The sequence below is a fragment of the Crassostrea angulata genome, chromosome 6 (genome assembly GCF_025612915.1).
Source record: "Crassostrea angulata isolate pt1a10 chromosome 6, ASM2561291v2, whole genome shotgun sequence".
NCBI lineage: Eukaryota > Metazoa > Mollusca > Bivalvia > Ostreida > Ostreidae > Magallana > Magallana angulata.
Genome location: NC_069116.1, coordinates 27,029,463 through 27,045,838, shown reverse-complemented (window position 1 = coordinate 27,045,838; position 16,376 = coordinate 27,029,463). Strand labels below are relative to the sequence as shown.

The 16,376-nt window shown below is 33.6% G+C and overlaps 2 protein-coding genes across 5 annotated transcripts; both read left to right on the top strand.

Moving 5' to 3' along the window:
- The first annotated feature begins 799 nt into the window (after nt 1-799).
- Nucleotides 800-8,157, top strand: LOC128189370 (mesenchyme-specific cell surface glycoprotein-like). Of its 2 annotated transcripts, none has more exons than XM_052860954.1 (12): nt 800-1,793; nt 3,421-3,642; nt 3,778-3,976; nt 4,331-4,460; nt 4,565-4,679; nt 5,323-5,508; nt 5,614-5,682; nt 5,786-6,021; nt 6,232-6,452; nt 7,283-7,389; nt 7,643-7,692; nt 7,876-8,157. In XM_052860954.1, the coding sequence occupies exons 1-11, from the start codon at nt 1,589-1,591 to the stop codon at nt 7,666-7,668; spliced, it is 1,716 nt and encodes a 571-aa protein (XP_052716914.1). In that variant the 5' UTR covers nt 800-1,588; the 3' UTR covers nt 7,669-7,692; nt 7,876-8,157. The 2 variants fall into 2 exon arrangements, with proteins under 2 accessions (XP_052716914.1, XP_052716912.1); XM_052860952.1 differs by having other exon boundaries at nt 7,873-8,157.
- Nucleotides 8,158-10,337: 2,180 nt separating this feature from the next.
- On the top strand, nt 10,338-16,267 carry LOC128190587 (uncharacterized). Of its 3 annotated transcripts, XR_008244365.1 has the most exons (13): nt 10,338-10,604; nt 11,064-11,285; nt 11,626-11,824; nt 12,143-12,272; nt 12,595-12,709; nt 12,822-13,007; nt 13,235-13,303; nt 13,394-13,629; nt 13,800-14,020; nt 14,106-14,209; nt 14,415-14,453; nt 14,556-15,183; nt 15,463-16,267. XR_008244365.1 is itself a non-coding variant. In XM_052862693.1 (12 exons), the coding sequence occupies exons 1-12, from the start codon at nt 10,406-10,408 to the stop codon at nt 14,612-14,614; spliced, it is 1,776 nt and encodes a 591-aa protein (XP_052718653.1). In that variant the 5' UTR covers nt 10,338-10,405; the 3' UTR covers nt 14,615-15,295. The 3 variants fall into 3 exon arrangements, 2 of the variants coding, with proteins under 2 accessions (XP_052718653.1, XP_052718651.1); XM_052862693.1 differs by lacking the exon at nt 15,463-16,267 and having other exon boundaries at nt 12,595-12,706; nt 14,556-15,295; XM_052862691.1 differs by lacking the exon at nt 15,463-16,267 and having other exon boundaries at nt 14,556-15,295.
- Nucleotides 16,268-16,376: the final 109 nt, after the last annotated feature.

Below are 16,376 nucleotides of genomic sequence, written 5' to 3'. Positions count from 1 at the left end.
TTTGTGCAGGCGATTTCTCAGAGATGGCACACTCGATTTCTCTCAAATTTTCAGGACTAAAGCCTCGTTATCTGAAATTTATACCGCTGAAACAGATTTTGAAAATTCACTTCCGGTCCGAAGTTATCGTCCGTTTACGATTTTAAAAAGTCAATTTTGTCGCTCAGGTTTTTCAAAAACGCGCAAAGATAGAGAGCTGAGAATTTCAGAGATGATAAATCTATCGATTTCCTGGTGCACCTCGGTATAGAGAATGTCCGCCGTCACTTCCTGTCGTCACCGGAAGGAATTTTGAAAAATTGAATTTTTCGACTTTTTTATTTTTTAAAATTTTTCTTTGAAATTTTCACACCTTATAGTGACCCTTTCACTGATTCAGAATATGTACTTTGTTTTAAAATCGATTGAGGCATTCTCGAGAAATTAAGCGTCAAAGTCCTGAAGCGAGAGTCCGAGTAGCTCAGTCGATAGGGTCGTGGACATGGCCCAGGCGACCCGGGTTCAAGCCTCGAGTGCCGCAAAAAATTTTTTCATTTTTTTCGCTTAGATCAACGATTTTATCTTTGAATTGATAAGTTTAATCTAATCTATTCAAAAATCGGACGGAAGACCCACTCGTTGCTCGCAACGAGATCGAATCTAGTTTTTTCCCTATTATCACTATGAATTCATTACTGTGCTTTTTTTAATTTTTGCATATGTACTATAAATACGATGTATTTAGTATTCAAATAGTGTAAAAAATATATTTTGGAAAATAAACTTAGTACAGTGTTAATTACTTTTTCTCTTAATTGTGTAGAGATAATTGTATTTTAGTAAATAAGAAATCTGTTCAACTTATATTATTATTCAGTGTATTTACACCCACAAAGTATGATTCCTTCTATTTCTTACAGAAATGAATTGTATATCATAGCTTTCTATAAACTGACAGGACTGAAATCTACACGTCCCGTTTATTGACTGGACGAAACTTTCAGCATCGTTACAAAAATACCGGACTGCACGAAATAATCATGATGATGTTAGACTCAAATTCCCATAGAAGACGATTCGGAAGTTTCTTTTATCTAACGTACTGATGTACATTAGCAATAGCCTAGTTAAATAGGCTTACTTTTTACGATCAGTTTATCAATTTGTTTAAAGAAAGATAAAGATATAAACAATAAAATGTTTTCTTTGATGATTTATGTGAGTTATGAAGGTAGCTATCATTGCAATAAAAATAACTTAACACCATAACGCAAGTTATGTATTTTTTCACAAAAGAAAGCATTTTATTGTTTAAATATCGCTAAGTTCCATCTTTGTAACCAAATTTTATGAATAAATTAATGGATTAAAAAATGAAATAAAACACATTTAATTATTTTTTGTTTGATTTATTTTATGTTTCTGTCCAATCTGTCCTTGTAATGTCAAGAAATAAGTACATGAAAACAAACGGGAATAAGTGAACCACGCACAGACATTTCACCCTGGCCATGTGACTATCATGTGACCATAGATATTAATGAATAAAAGAGGGTTGGTTTTTAGATAAAAACGTAGAATTTGTTCCACAAGTACTCTAGGAGTAACTATGATATTAATAAATAATACTTTTTCGTTTTTCTTAATTTTAAATGTGTATTTTTTTCAATGTGAGAAAATTCACTTGGAGAAAATATCTTCCCTGTATATTCCATCTTCGTACACATCGACTGGGTCGCCGGTTTATTCTTTAGAAGGGGGAGCTGCCGAGCAGTCGGCGTACGATGCTCAGGAAAAACTTGTATACATCGTTGGTAAGTTGCTTTAGCCAACTATGAAAGGTTCATGTCGGCATGGTATCCTAAATGTGCTTTACTGTAAATACTGAATACTCTAGATTAAATCTGATATAATTTTGGTCAAATTGAGATATCAAATTATATAAAAAGTGAGATTTTCATTGCACTCTTGGGACATTACAAATGTATTCATGTTTGTTTAGTATAAGGCCTAGATATGACATTGATGCTTTAATTATAATAATGACGGCATCTAAAGAACTGAGAACGCTAACGCCCGTTTCCCGCCTACAATTTACATCCAAATATTTCGGAATTTCTGTCACATTTTCAAAAACTAAGTTTTCTACTAAAACGTATAATCAAATCCTAATCAATTTATATCAAAATAAAATTTGTAATCAAATCAATTATCTTTAAACAAAAGTTTTGCTAACGCGGGGTCTTAAAAAAAATGTCATTGAAATCGATCTCTATGAGTGAGGAAAATATTTTTTAGCGGCCAATATGTGCATAAAAACTTTAAAATAACATATTTACGATATATATTAAAGTAAAATTTCATTTTAATTCATATCTGTTAATTATTTTTCGAAAATTTACAAAGCAAAATTCTTTTTTTTGGAATGTATTTCGGTCTGTAGACATATGTCCCCCCCCCCCCCGTGAAACAACAAACCCTTTGGTAAAAATATGCTAAATAACAATAATTAAATCCCCTCAAAAGGAATTTTTGTATCACGGGGGGGGGGGGGGGGGGGGGGAAGAGATTTTTTTAAAAACATTTCCGTTTTCCGTTATTTTCTATTATGAAATGAGCTATTTTAACCCAAAATACAAAGTTATCTCACTTTGTTTGACCAAATCATTTATATTCAATGAAAATATACATAAATGTTTACATTAAAATAAAAAATAACTTTGATTAGACAGCTTTCAAAAAATGACTTTTAGTTAGGCGGCTAGACAATGCTATCGTTCGCAGTCCTTTGTTTTATCAATCAACGTGGTAACAGTTTTTATACATGTTTAAGTCGTCTATTAACTTCATTTTTATTCAAGGTTTAATTAAGGGTCTTCCTCCTTGATTGTCTCGCACCATCATTCTTCCTTCAGTTTATTATTAAAAAACTTATGGCCTTCACTAGACATAAGACTTGTTTTAAGATCGTTGTCATTTCCCTTTTTATAACTGTATTGTTTGTTTATCAACAAGAATATCCTTATTTGTTTCAATTGCAAAATCATAAATTAGAGAACGAGTTAGGAAATTAAGCATGTCACTGTATGAAATATACTTTGCGATTTGATGCTGTTTTATTTAATGAATTTCATTGATACATTTTGATTTTATTGACACTAGTCAAAATAAGCTTTGCATTATTGATGACACGTCCTGGTTACTAATTGGTAATATTCGGATTATATCAAATTATAACAAAAATGTCAAGAATAACAATTATATAACTGTATATTCAAAGACTTTTTAAAGTCTGATTTATATTATAAATTCTGTCACCTCCCTTTTGGAGCAACCTTGTGTAATATTATTCGCTTTAAATGTCAAATGTAGACAAAACCATTTTTATAGAAAATTGTGTGATTTTTGATAAAATGACATATTGATATTTTACATGCACAGGGGCAGCTAAGATTAACGTTATCGACATATCCCAAGTTGATAACCCTAGAATTGTGTTCCACGAATACATGGGCGACTTTGACCCGACAGACGTGGAATTCTGTGGAGACCATGTCTTTGTTTCGCTAGACAATAATCAAGACAGGGAGAAAGGGAGACTTGTGGTTTTCAAAAAATATGACACAAAGGCTAATACCATGGAATCCGTTCTTAATATTACAGGTAGGATTCATTTGTTGGGAATTTTTACAGGTCTCATTTTTTATACTTAATAGCAATTTTCAGAATTTCTTTTTGAAGGATTTTACAGCGTAAAAAAAATTAATTATGTATTTTCTTTCTTTTTTTCTTGTTCAGTTGGTCCTCTTCCTGACATGATTCTACCGACCTCAGACTGTAGGACTGTTTTGATAGCCCTAGAGGCCGAGGCGTTTGCAAGGAATGGTACTTTGGTCGACCCTGAAGGTGGTGTGGGTCTTCTCAAGTTCCAAAGTACAAATATCTCAACTACTAGCTACTTGTACAAACGACTAAATTTTCACAACTTTGACAATAGGTATGCAACGAAAAAGACATTGCGTAAAAAGACTTTGATTCGAAAGCTTGTATATTTTTGGTATTATTGCTTATTTTTTATAATCGTACCACGAATACAGAGTAGCTACAATTGGGGTTTGCTCTATCCATCAAACAAATGTGCTTTAAGAACAAACGGTAGACGACGCTACCATATATGAATAATCCGAATATCTGATCTTTAATTATTCAACAAGCTTATAACTTGCATCAATTTAAAATTATTCAAATCACAAATTATTTGCATTCACCAGGAAAAAGCACAAACCAGATGTAAGAATCACCTATTTTCTTTACATTATAAGATTGTTTTATTATAATTTAATAATTGTAGGTGGAACGAACTTTCTAAATCTGGGGTTCGCTTTGTCAATAAGGGCCACGGCAATACATTTTCGCAGGATGTAGAACCCGAATATATATCTTATAGTACAGATGAAAGAAAAGCATATATTTGTCTTCAGGTACAAAAAATGAATAATCATAAAAACAACTAGAAGTGAATAAGAAACTTACAATTTTGAATTTTTGAATATATTGTGCAAGGCTTTGGGTTTTTCTTGCATAGGAAAACAATGCTATCGCCGTGGTTGATTTACAGACAGAAAACATTACATCCATTCATGGCCTTGGGTTCAAAGACTGGAGCCAGCTACGTATGGATCCCAGTGACAAAGATGGGGGTAAAATTCATAGATTACAAGTAATAGATTCCTTGAGCATTTGTACTATTTTCTTTCGAAAGCAAAACTTTTAGCTCTACAGGTGCTTTTTTCAGACAGAAAATTAAGCGTCAACTGTAGTACATTTATTTGGGTCAATTTTCTTATTGACATGGGACGGTTAATACACTGGCGTCGGAAGCAAATTGAAAGGGGGGGGGGGGGGGGGCTAGACTAATCCTCAGAAATTGAGGGAAAAAAAACTAATTTCCAAAATCATGGAAATCCTTATCCGGGGGGGGGGGGGGGGGGGGGGGGGGGGGGGAGTATACCTCTACTTCCCAAACTTACCTACCAAAATTTTTCCCCCTCCAACCTCTCAATCTTTCAAGGTAAATTTAGCAACAATTATCTTTGCTGCGAGAAAAAGTGGGGGGGGGGGGGGGGCTGAACCCTCTGTGATGCTATAACCCTAATGGTTAGGTCTAACTTGGCTAAGCCCCCCAACCCCCCCCCCCTCCCCTAGCCCCCCCCCCCCGGTTCCGACGCCTATGTAATATGTTAATGTAATAATATACATGCAGGTTACACTTTGTTAATTTTGAACGGCACGCTATTCACGTAACAGATCAATTTCATTTGTACTATTATCTTTATCTTGAAGGAGTTCATTTACAAGGCTGGCCTGTGTACGGAATGTTTCAACCAGATTCAATTCATGTGGTGCACGTTGGTCACGAAGAATACATTATCACAGCAAATGAAGGGGACATCAAGGATTACTCAGAACTTCCGCTTCCTGCAACTGGATTTTCCGAAGGGATACGTGTCCACGATCTCACTCTTTCTGGTACGGCTGTTTCATTGTACTTTTTAGAGCAACCAATTTCTTAATTTATTGTGCACCAAGGCAAAAGAATTTCCAATGCAACATTGCATGTGATTTTCTTTTAAGCCAACTCGGAGGTTCTTAGATGGGCAGCTGCCAGAAACATATCAGATATCAAGAAAAATTCGTTATTAGGTAAGATAGCCAAACTGATTAGTGTAAATGTATACTGATTGAAGTTTCCAATTCTACTTTCACTGTAAACGTGAAAAATAGTTAGATGTTTGAATATTTTCAGGTAGACTAACAGTCACAACAGAAAATGGAAAGCTTGCAGATGGGACATACGACAAACTGTACACGTTTGGTGGTCGAAGCTTCTCTGTTATAAGAACAGACACGATGACGCGTGTTTACGATAGCGGAAGTGACATCGAGGACACCCATGGGCGATTGCGACCCGAAATATTCAATGCTGACATTAAGATTAACCATATCATTCACGAAACTGCAGACCATCGTTCAGATAACAAGGCACTTGTTGTTACAGAGATTTATAACTACAGAATAATTCTTCATATTTTACATAAATCCGTATATAACTCTTTAAACGATTATAGACCTATTTTTTGCGCAATGCAAATCCATGTATACACATTGTTGCGTGAGAAGTTTTGCCAATAACTCTAAGCCATCGAAACATTTATTTAAGCTTTGTTGACATTAAACTATTCCTTTTTTCAGGGTCCAGAGACAGAGAGCTCAGCTGTCATTCATGACGGAAACAAAGTAGTAGTTTTCATCGGAAACGAAAGACCTGGCTCTATCAGCATATACTCATTTCATGGAGACATGACTAGAGCCACGTTTGAAAGTATTTATTGGGATATTCCCAACACAGCAGAAACTTGGCAACAATCCTTTGATCAAAGATCTATTACTGCCATTGATCCAGAGGACATAAGGTATTCTGTCAAGGATGTTTGGTTTAGTAAACTTGGTTTAGAGATATACAAATGCATACTATGTGGCATTTAAATTGTTATACCCACGCAAACAAATTTGGGGGTATATAGGAATCATCTTGTCCATCCATCTGACTGTCCGTCTGTCTGTACAAAATTCGCATTCAGTCCATATCTTTTTAACGAAAAATACTGAAAATTCTTACTTCACATAAACATTGCTTATGACCTGAATCTGTGTCATGACCTTGACCCAAGGTCATTTGGGCATGGTCAAGGTCACTGGCGGGAAGAATGCATAATTCGTGTCTGGTCCATATCTTTTTCATGAGAAAACATTGGAAGATTCTACTTCACACAAACATTGCTTATGACCTGAGGGTGTGCCATGACCTTGACCCAAGGTCAGTTGGGCAAGCTCAAGATGACTTGCAGTTAAAGTGCAAAATTAATGTCCAGTCCATATCTTTTTTTATGGAAAAACATTGGAAGCTTTACCTCAAATAAACATTGCCTATGACTTGAGGGTATGTCATGATCTTCACCTATGATCGGGTGTGCAAGTTCAAGGTCATTGTTTAAAAATGCTCTATTCCTGTCTACGCCCTATCTTGTAATGGAAAGTGATTAGATGGTAAACTTTGACACAAAGATTGCTTGTGACATGTAAATATGTCCTGACTTGAGCTTTGGACATTTGTGCTAGTTCAATGTAACTATAAGAAAAGGAAGCATTCTCTATTTTCTAATAGATAATACTTCAATTTTCACATTTTCTTAGCAGGTGTATCATTTTTGAGCTTGCAAAGAACCTCTAGTTTGTTTTTTAGATTCGTGGCGGCACAGGACAGTCCAAATGGTCAGCCATTATTGATTGTAGCTGGGGCAGTTAGTGGGACACTTACCCTGCTAAGAGTCAATGGACTACACCATACTGGTAACTAATGCACTCACATAGTCTAATAAGTGTAAGCTCGGTATTTAATCATTCAAAATAATTCTTTTGATATTTTGATTCCGATATCAGTTTATAATTAGCATAAAACTGTCCCCGATACTAGATTTTTCTATCGTGTAAAAATTGTGCACTTATTACTATAGAAAAAACATCAGACTGTAAGCGGGTGATTTGTGCTTTTGATTTAAAATGCATCTCTTTTGATACAAGTTTTCTAAAATATTTATTGTAGCACCATTGTCAAGTGTTGTAGGATAAAGAGATCAATCACATCAAAAAATGGTACGTTCATGATATAAAATGCAGCCAGCATTAGAATGGCTAAATCGGATGGCAACGTCTAGAAATGTACATTTTAAACTTTAAAAAAATGTAAATGGTATTGACAATTTTCATTGGTCACCATATATTGATTTAAGTTTTATTGCACTGCCAATTTAAAACAGTTTTATATATTTTTAGCGGATGCGGACATCGCTTGAATACACTTTTAAGGTTATTCCAAACGATCATTTTCTCCTCTTCAAACAAAACATGTATGGTGTGATGGATAATTCCAATGTTATCAACTGGCTCATCAACGGCAAAATCACGTCTAGTTCCAACATTCTGACAAAGAATAATGAACAAATGAAATGTCTATTTATTGTTATTGTAATGTAACATTATCATTTAGATCAGTTAGTGATAAATTGTATGATTTGTGTTGATCCTTTTGATAAGAACAATTAAAACAATGAAATAAAACTGAATTCATTGATTTTTGTAACTTGTTTGTTTATGGGTTTTTTAGGGGGTTTTGGGGTTTTTGGTTTTTGTTTTGTTTTGTTTTGTTTTGTTTTTTTTCTTTTTGTCTTTTGGGTTTTTTTTTTTTTGGTTATTTTAGTTGTTTTTTGTTGTTGTTATATTTGGTTTTTTTTTGGGGGGGGGGGGCTTACTTTTTTTCATTAATACTTAAAGACTGTCATATACACAATTACATTAAAGAATTGTTCGCACAGAGTATAACTTAAAGGATAGAGAGAAAAATTAGAAAGAAAGAAATGAAAGAAAAAACAGAAAAAGCATGTTATATTCAAACTTGTACGATAGATTTCCGTCTTAGATGAAATTATACTTATTTCCTTAATTTAATTTAATTTGAGAACTTACTGGTAAAGATGCAATGTTTTACTATAAGTACTAATAATTTTTCTATCTTGTGTAAAATTTCATTAAGAGTTTGTTTTCCAAAGAGAATTGACTGTCTATGAAAACGAACACATCTATCCAGTTTTGTTCATTCAGTCGTTCTTTAACTTCATATCAAACATCCTTAACAAGTAGACATTGAACATAAAAAATGAGTTATATCCAAATCACGATGTAGTATCGATATCGATATCAACGATATCTTATCGATATCATTTCACCATTGTCAAACATCTTTCCAACTAATTAAAACGTTATTTCCAACAATGTTATTCTACATTCTTTTCGATGTCGACAAAATCTTATCGATATCGACAAAATCGTATCGATATCGATTTGCATGTGTCAACAACTGTAGTTATTAAGTCATTTAACATTTTTAAAAGGAATCTTTAAGTATATTGATATTCCTGGCAATTTTGATATCGTATCAAATTTGATTTGCCAATGCCAATAACTGTAGCTGTTAATCCATCTATACTTTATGTTAATATCGTATCGATTCACTCATCATCGTGAAACTCCATAATTAGTTTGCATTAAAGTTATATTTTGGGCGTTGTCTTACCTTGATTTCCTCGATATCGTAATATTGTGTACGATATCTTTGATATCGACATCATAAATGTAACGCAATCTATTCCAGGTTCGATATCGATACTGTTGATATTATATGTACAGTATCGTCGAAATAGACATAAATGTAATGCAACTTCTCATGTTTGATATCGATGTCAATACCATTATTTTGTTTACTATCAGTCGTTATCGACATCATAGTTGGTTTTGGATATGGAAGAACAAAAAGACTGAAAAGTCTCAAAATCCTTCTTTCAAAATATGCTTTTTGGAGATTAAACCGTTTAATTCTATACAGATAGCAGTTACTCGAATAAATTCTATGTAGTATTTGAAACTAAAGACACTGTAACTCAGAATCTCGTTTTAAAAAGAAGTTTTATATACTTTTTTCATTCTGTCTCTGAGAAGTCCCCCTATGGCCCTTTCCAATTTGGTATAGATAAAATATTACTTATTTCACAGCGTACATTGTTTATACATATCTTCTCATTTTTTATTTTTTTTGTTATCATATAGTAGTTAGAATGAAAGGCTGGACCGGTTTTACAATTATTAAAAAACATTCATTTGCAAGTTTCCGTTCATTATAACAATCTCTCTCTCTCTCTCTCTCTCTCTCTCTCTCTCTCTCTCTCTCTCTCTCTCTCTCTCTCTCATTAGAAAAACTACTACATGTATAAATTTATATATGGTATTTACTCACAAAATTTGACTTCTTCATTCTTAGACATCTTATTTGGTATTGATAATATTTTCTATTAATTTGAGTTACGTAAAACAATTGTAATTACGTCTGTCAATATTTGTTCACTATATGATTTAAATTGAAAAGAAATGTTACGCAATACGTCAGAGTTAAATGTCATGAGCAATAATTATTTTAAAGGCACTAGGTAACAATGAGGATTCTATAAGTATTCTAAATACCATGAACATTAAAATTATTATACATTTTCACTTGACATTTTTTTCTTTGATAAATTTAGAACTTAAAGGGTCATTTATATTCAAATATACTGATTTCGTAACTTTCTGTCTAGTGTAAAAATATATAACCCTGTTTAGCACACAATGACCATTTAATATACCAGGTATGTAGAGCAGAACCATAAAAAGCCATCACAAACTGCAGCCAATCACAAAACGACCCTTTACATGCAATCTAATGACATTCAAGGCCATTGAAGAACATAGGTTGCCTTAAGAATAGGTTAACTCCAACATGTTGCGAGAGCTTTTTTATTTTACATTAATGTTGATTTTGAGTTATGTTGAATGTGAAACAATCCATCTAACGAAGATTTCCAGCGTGTACGTTCCATCCTCCTACTCGGGCACAGGGACGCCACTGTTTTCTCTAGGCAGTGGCTCAGCCGAGCAGTTGGCTTATGATCCAGGCAGTAAATTTGTATACGTTGTCGGTAAGTGAAAACTGTATTTTTTCTTTCTTTCTTTGTTTTCTGAGAGCTTTTTGTTTTAAGCTGGTAGTAGAACCTTTTATATCATTTTCTCAAATAAATTGAAATATCCCATTATTTGACAAATGTTGCTAAAAGTACCTGCAAGGCGGATATAAAAGTTAAAAATAATCTGCACAGGTAATATTGTTCAAGTTTCTGAATGTGCTCTACAAGATACTTTATGTGCAATTACACATGCCCCCATCTTGTACATAAACGGTTTTCACGTTTGTTCAACGTTACATCTCGTGCAATTTCTCTTCTTTTTTCTTTGTTGTTGTTGTAGCTTTTATTGTTTTTTTTTTCATTTTTGGAGAGGGATGATTTTTATCTTGTAGGGTTCATATGTTACTGTCATAAACCTAGTACCATCCTGAAACTTAAATTTTAACATATATTTTGAATTTTAAAAAAAAACAGGATCATCAAAAATTAATGTCATAGACATAAACGATGTTGAAAACCCTCGATTAATCTACCACAAAGTGATTGGGGACTTTGACCCAACTGATGTGGAGTTCTGTGGAGATCACGTCTTTGTCACACTGGACGATAACCAAGATAGAGAAAGGGGCCAGGTTGTTGTGTTCAAAACGTTTGACCCTAAGTACAATACCATGGAGACCGTTCTTAATATTCCAGGTACTGAGCTTAAGTGCTGTTGTTATTATTATAATAAGTAAAAGATAGAAAAATTCCAATTATGAACGTTATATAGTATATAATGTAATGAATAATGTGTTGTAATATTTGTACATTTTGACGTTGTGGTCATATAAATATTGTTAAATTGCTTTATTTCGAAATGTACACGTCATACTTGTAGTGTGTAACGCTAAATTTCCCTAAATTGATTCGCACACTGTTTACTTATAAAGTACTTCAATTTTATCCATTTGTTTTTCTTACAATATTAATTCAAGAATCGAAAGGCTAAAACTATTCTTAATTACTTTAACCAATCACTACTTTCTTCTTTCAGTTGGTCCTCTCCCAGATATGCTAAAACCTTCTTCAGACTGTAGAACTATTTTGATAGCTTTAGAGGCGGAGGCATTTGCTAGAAATGGTACTTTGGTCGACCCAGAGGGCGGTGTAGGACTTCTAAAATTCCAGGACAAAAACATTTCTTCCTCCAATTACTCCTATAAAAGGCTTAATTTCACCCTGTATAACGATAGGTAACCTAAGATATCTATTCTATGAATTTTTTCAACTCGCGAACAAAATGCTTAAAATTTGATAGATGATATTTATCGACTTCATGCAAACTGTTCGACCGGGAACAAACAACATTTTTGTCATTGTCATTTTGTCTAAAGTTATCACACTGTTGGTGTAGTTTAAAATTTTACTAAACAGACTGAACTTATCAACATATGCACGCAATACTTATTGATCCATAAAGAGGTGAAGTAGTTTTACACTGTGTACCTGTTAAGATCTAACAAAACGATACTTATGTAATTGATACCGTTGGACACACTGGAATTTTGCAGATGGAATGACTTGTCAAAATCTGGAGTACGGTTTATTTATAAAGAACACAATAACAGATTTTCCCAAGATTTAGAGCCAGAATATATCACATTCAGCAAAGATGAAAAGACCGCATATATTTGTCTTCAGGTAAGAGGTTTTTTGATAAGGATACTCTTACGAACATTTTATTTGACTAACCATGCTTTATGCTACATGCATCCGGTGTACCTGTCAAATATCGAGTTTACATTATGAAGTGATAGAATTATATGTTCTTTTTCTTTCTAATGAATTTTCTTTCATACGTAGTATTTTTTTAAAATCGCCCATTATGAGGTCGAACACATATATCATAACTAATATACTATGCCTTTTTGTTTTGTGTTTGTTTGCGGAAATTATACAAAATGGCGTGAAATACTTTTCAACAAATGCGAAGAAATACAGCTAGTAAAACATCCAATTTCAGGAAAATAATGCCATAGCCGTGGTAGACTTGGGAACTGAGAATATTACAGCTATACACGGACTTGGCTTCAAGAACTGGGGAAATTCTAAGCTTGACGCAAGCGACAAAGATGGTGGTAACGAATTCGTTTCTTTTATTTTTAAATTCTGTATCAAATCTGATAATTAAACTTCCACAAAGTGCATTTCTCACTTTTCCAATTACATGCAAGTTGATATTTGGAATAGGGATAAATATCAGACCGCTTCCTGTGTATGGTATGTACCAACCTGATGCAATCCATGTAATAAAAGTGAACGGTGAGGAATACCTTGTTACATCCAACGAAGGAGACAGTAAGGACTACTCGGGCTATGCACTAAATACAGTCGGCTTCTCTGAAGAAATCCGAGCCAAAGATGCATCTTTTTCAGGTACATATTTAATATATGTAACTATATATTTGCCCGATTGCACATTGCGATGCAAGGTCACGCAATTCGTTTTTCATTTAATGAAAACATTTGTAAAATTTGTATTTTTAATTTTTGTGACCTGTTTTTTTTTCATCATAAGAGAATTTATGCGTAGTTATTCACTTCTGAGGAGTTTTGTTTGATGTGTTTATACTACCATATCTTTGAAATTTAATATTTGTCAGGGAATTCCGAAATAAAAAAATGGATGCTCCAGAACAACATTAGCAATGTCATGGATGATTCAATATTAGGTATTCTTTAAATTTCTGCCTTTTTTTCGCTCTGTTAAAATGCAAAGATATATTGAAAGACTACAGCATAATTATATTTTGATCCTTAAGGAAGATTGAAGATAACAACGGAAACTGGGAGACTTCCTAACGGATCTTATGACAAATTATACACCTTTGGTGGAAGGGGATTTTCTATTTGGAAATTGGACACAATGTCTTTGGCGTATGACAGTGGAAGTGACGTAGAAGATACCCATTCACAGACAAGGCCTGACCTTTTTAACGCAGACCAAGAAAATAGTGCCAAAATTAAAAATACAATAGACTCCCGATCCGACAATAAGGTACAAAACAGAAAATACAGAGAGAGAGAGAGAGAGAGAGAGAGAGAGAGAGAGAGAGAGAGAGCAAGCATACCCGGTATATGTAAAATAATGAACTTATCGCGAAATCTTTACAGCATTTCATGTTTAAGTAATGTTCTTTGTCTTAGTTCCGTCCTATATGAAAACAGGGTCCTGAAAGCGAGAGTCTTGCTATCGGTCATGATGGAGATAAAATCCTCATTTTCGTTGGACACGAACGCCCAGGATCTATAAGTGTGTACTCCGTAAATGGTGACATTTCATCTCCTAAGTTCGAAAGTGTGTTTTGGGATATTCCAGACTCAGAACAAACCTGGACCCAAGCTTTTGAACAAAGAAGTATAAGTAGTATAGACCCAGAAGACATACGGTAATAATTGTGGGTTGGTTTTTTTTTTGTTACATGTATAGCATAATAAAGTACTGGTTCTGTCTTATTGGTATGTAATTTATAGGTATATATCACCCCAGCAAAGTCCAAATGGTCGCCCTCTTCTGTTGGTAGCAGGTTCAGTAAGTGGAACTCTGTCGATTCTGGAGGTCAAAGGAGTCAGTTTTGGTAAATATTAAACTAGAAATTGGTAGTACTTTTTAAAAATTGGTTTTACTTTAAAACATTAGTAGTTACCGGTATATTTTGTAAATTTGACAATGTTACAACTTTGTCTTTAATTAAAGAACGTGGTACTCTGACAATAAAACAATTTTTGAAAACTAGACTGAATAGTAAAAATAACCTTTGATTTTTTTTGTTATTTCTTCAGATAGTTCAACCAACGCTGGAAGTCACATATATCTCCTAGGTATGATTTTAATTGATCGCGTGTTTTGAAACCTTATTATTCATCTTTAAAAAAAGTTGCAGAACGATATTGTGGCAAATAATTTTTCATTTTGATTTTCAGACAAGAGTCTCATTTATCTGTTGCTAGCAGCATGGTGCCATTTTCTATATAGGTTATGATGTGTGTGTAAGATTAAATAGATCTGTATGCGATCTCCAATGGAACATATTTATGATTAATAACCAGAACTGATAATAAAGGTTTATCGATAAACTAAGAGTTTCAGTTTTCTTTAATAATTAACACCTTCGACGAATCATATTTTCAAAATATGATTTCAGAATATGTATACCTCTTATATACTTCAGTATTTCAACAGAGCTAATATTTTGCAATTAGTGTCCATTTTAACTCACTCTTTAATATAATGTAACAGTTACATGTATATTGTCATGTACTAAGATAGTGAAGTGCTTTTATTTCCTATATACAGGTATGTGTGTGTTTGTATTTAGATACTTATTTTATTATTATAATATGTACGATTGTGAATATGTTTTATATTACTTCATTGCACTTCATGTATATGAACAAATTACTATCGTCTATTCTTTCCAAAAGATTAAAAAAAAATATATTGAAAATACACTATCTAAAAACCTTTATACGTTGTATCATTATGAATGCTTTAATTTCAAATATTCAGCTAAAATGGATTCTGTCCTGGATGGCGTTCTTTCACGTGCAGGTTAATGCATTTATCTACTTTTTTTTCCAATTTGATATTTGACTGTCTATGATTTTCATTTATTTGTACTTATTAAACCGTTTTAACAATAAATTTAACTCTTGTTAATATATTTTTAATGTCTTCTTTTATTTCAAAGTATTCTTGAACACTTGAGAAAAACCTGCATTTACTTTCTAACGACGAGGAATTTACGACGTCGATTGAACTTTCTGAACGTTTCAATTATATTGTTCTTTGCCAATTCAAATAATGTCGTAATTCCATTATATATTGAAGGTTGGGTCAGAAAAGGTGAACCTGTCCATGAGTGAACCATGGGTGACCCACTTTGAAGCCATGTAGGAAAAGTGTGTTCAAATAGTTCGATCGTGGTTTGCTTCAATTTATGATCTCGTGATATGTACAGTTGGAAGGGATGATCTCTTTATACATTGCCTTCTTTTCTTTTGAGAACACTGGAGCCATGGACTCACGTTAATTTTGGGGATCAGAATCTTGCCGAATTATTGAATTCAAACCGTTTCTTAATCTTCTCTAAAATCACAATTGTTTCACTAATATTCTTGAAAAATAGATGAACTTTTTTTTTAAATTAAAATTGATCTGAATGCAAGCTGGTATGAGCACAGAATCTGAAGTTATATATATTAAGACATGCCTGTATGTAATACGGCTTTGCAGAAAAGTCACTTCAGTTTGAATAACAAACAACTTAAGATACCACCCCCTCTTCCATTTGTGTTATCCATCAATTTATTGGCAGTGAAATTAAAAACCATTTACATACGTGTGTTGTTAAACGATAAAAAGCGTTTTTCCACGGCGACTTAAAAGTTTGATATTCCTTATTTACGGCTCGAGATACGCATGCCCTCATGATACCCTCTCACGACACAAGCTAGTATATAACAACCATTAGAGTAAATATGTTTAGGCGCAGACATTGCTTGAGCTGAAGTTGTCCTTTATCCTTGTTTTCCATGTATTATTTGTTATATTACTTAATAAAAGATCATCAGGCTGTAATCGCATGTTATTAACATTACATAAGTGTATGTATATAGTGCAAAGGCGTCGGAACGGGGGGGGGGGGGGGCTAAGCCCCCCCCCCCCCCCCCCACTTTTTTTGCAAAGTTACACCTAACCACCATTAGGCATATAGCATCATGGAGGGTTCAGCCCCCCTCCCC

Coding starts and splice junctions, on each gene's coding strand:
- LOC128189370 (XM_052860954.1), top strand. CDS start 1,589: ATGATATTAATAAATAATACTTTTTCGTTTTTCTTAATTTTAAATGTG. Junction 3,977..4,330: donor TTTCACAACTTTGACAATAG/GTATGCAACGAA, acceptor TAATAATTGTAG/GTGGAACGAACTTTCTAAAT. Junction 6,022..6,231: donor ACCATCGTTCAGATAACAAG/GCACTTGTTGTT, acceptor TCCTTTTTTCAG/GGTCCAGAGACAGAGAGCTC.
- LOC128190587 (XM_052862691.1), top strand. CDS start 10,406: ATGTTGCGAGAGCTTTTTTATTTTACATTAATGTTGATTTTGAGTTAT. Junction 13,008..13,234: donor CAAAGATGCATCTTTTTCAG/GTACATATTTAA, acceptor AATATTTGTCAG/GGAATTCCGAAATAAAAAAA. Junction 14,021..14,105: donor ATAGACCCAGAAGACATACG/GTAATAATTGTG, acceptor TGTAATTTATAG/GTATATATCACCCCAGCAAA.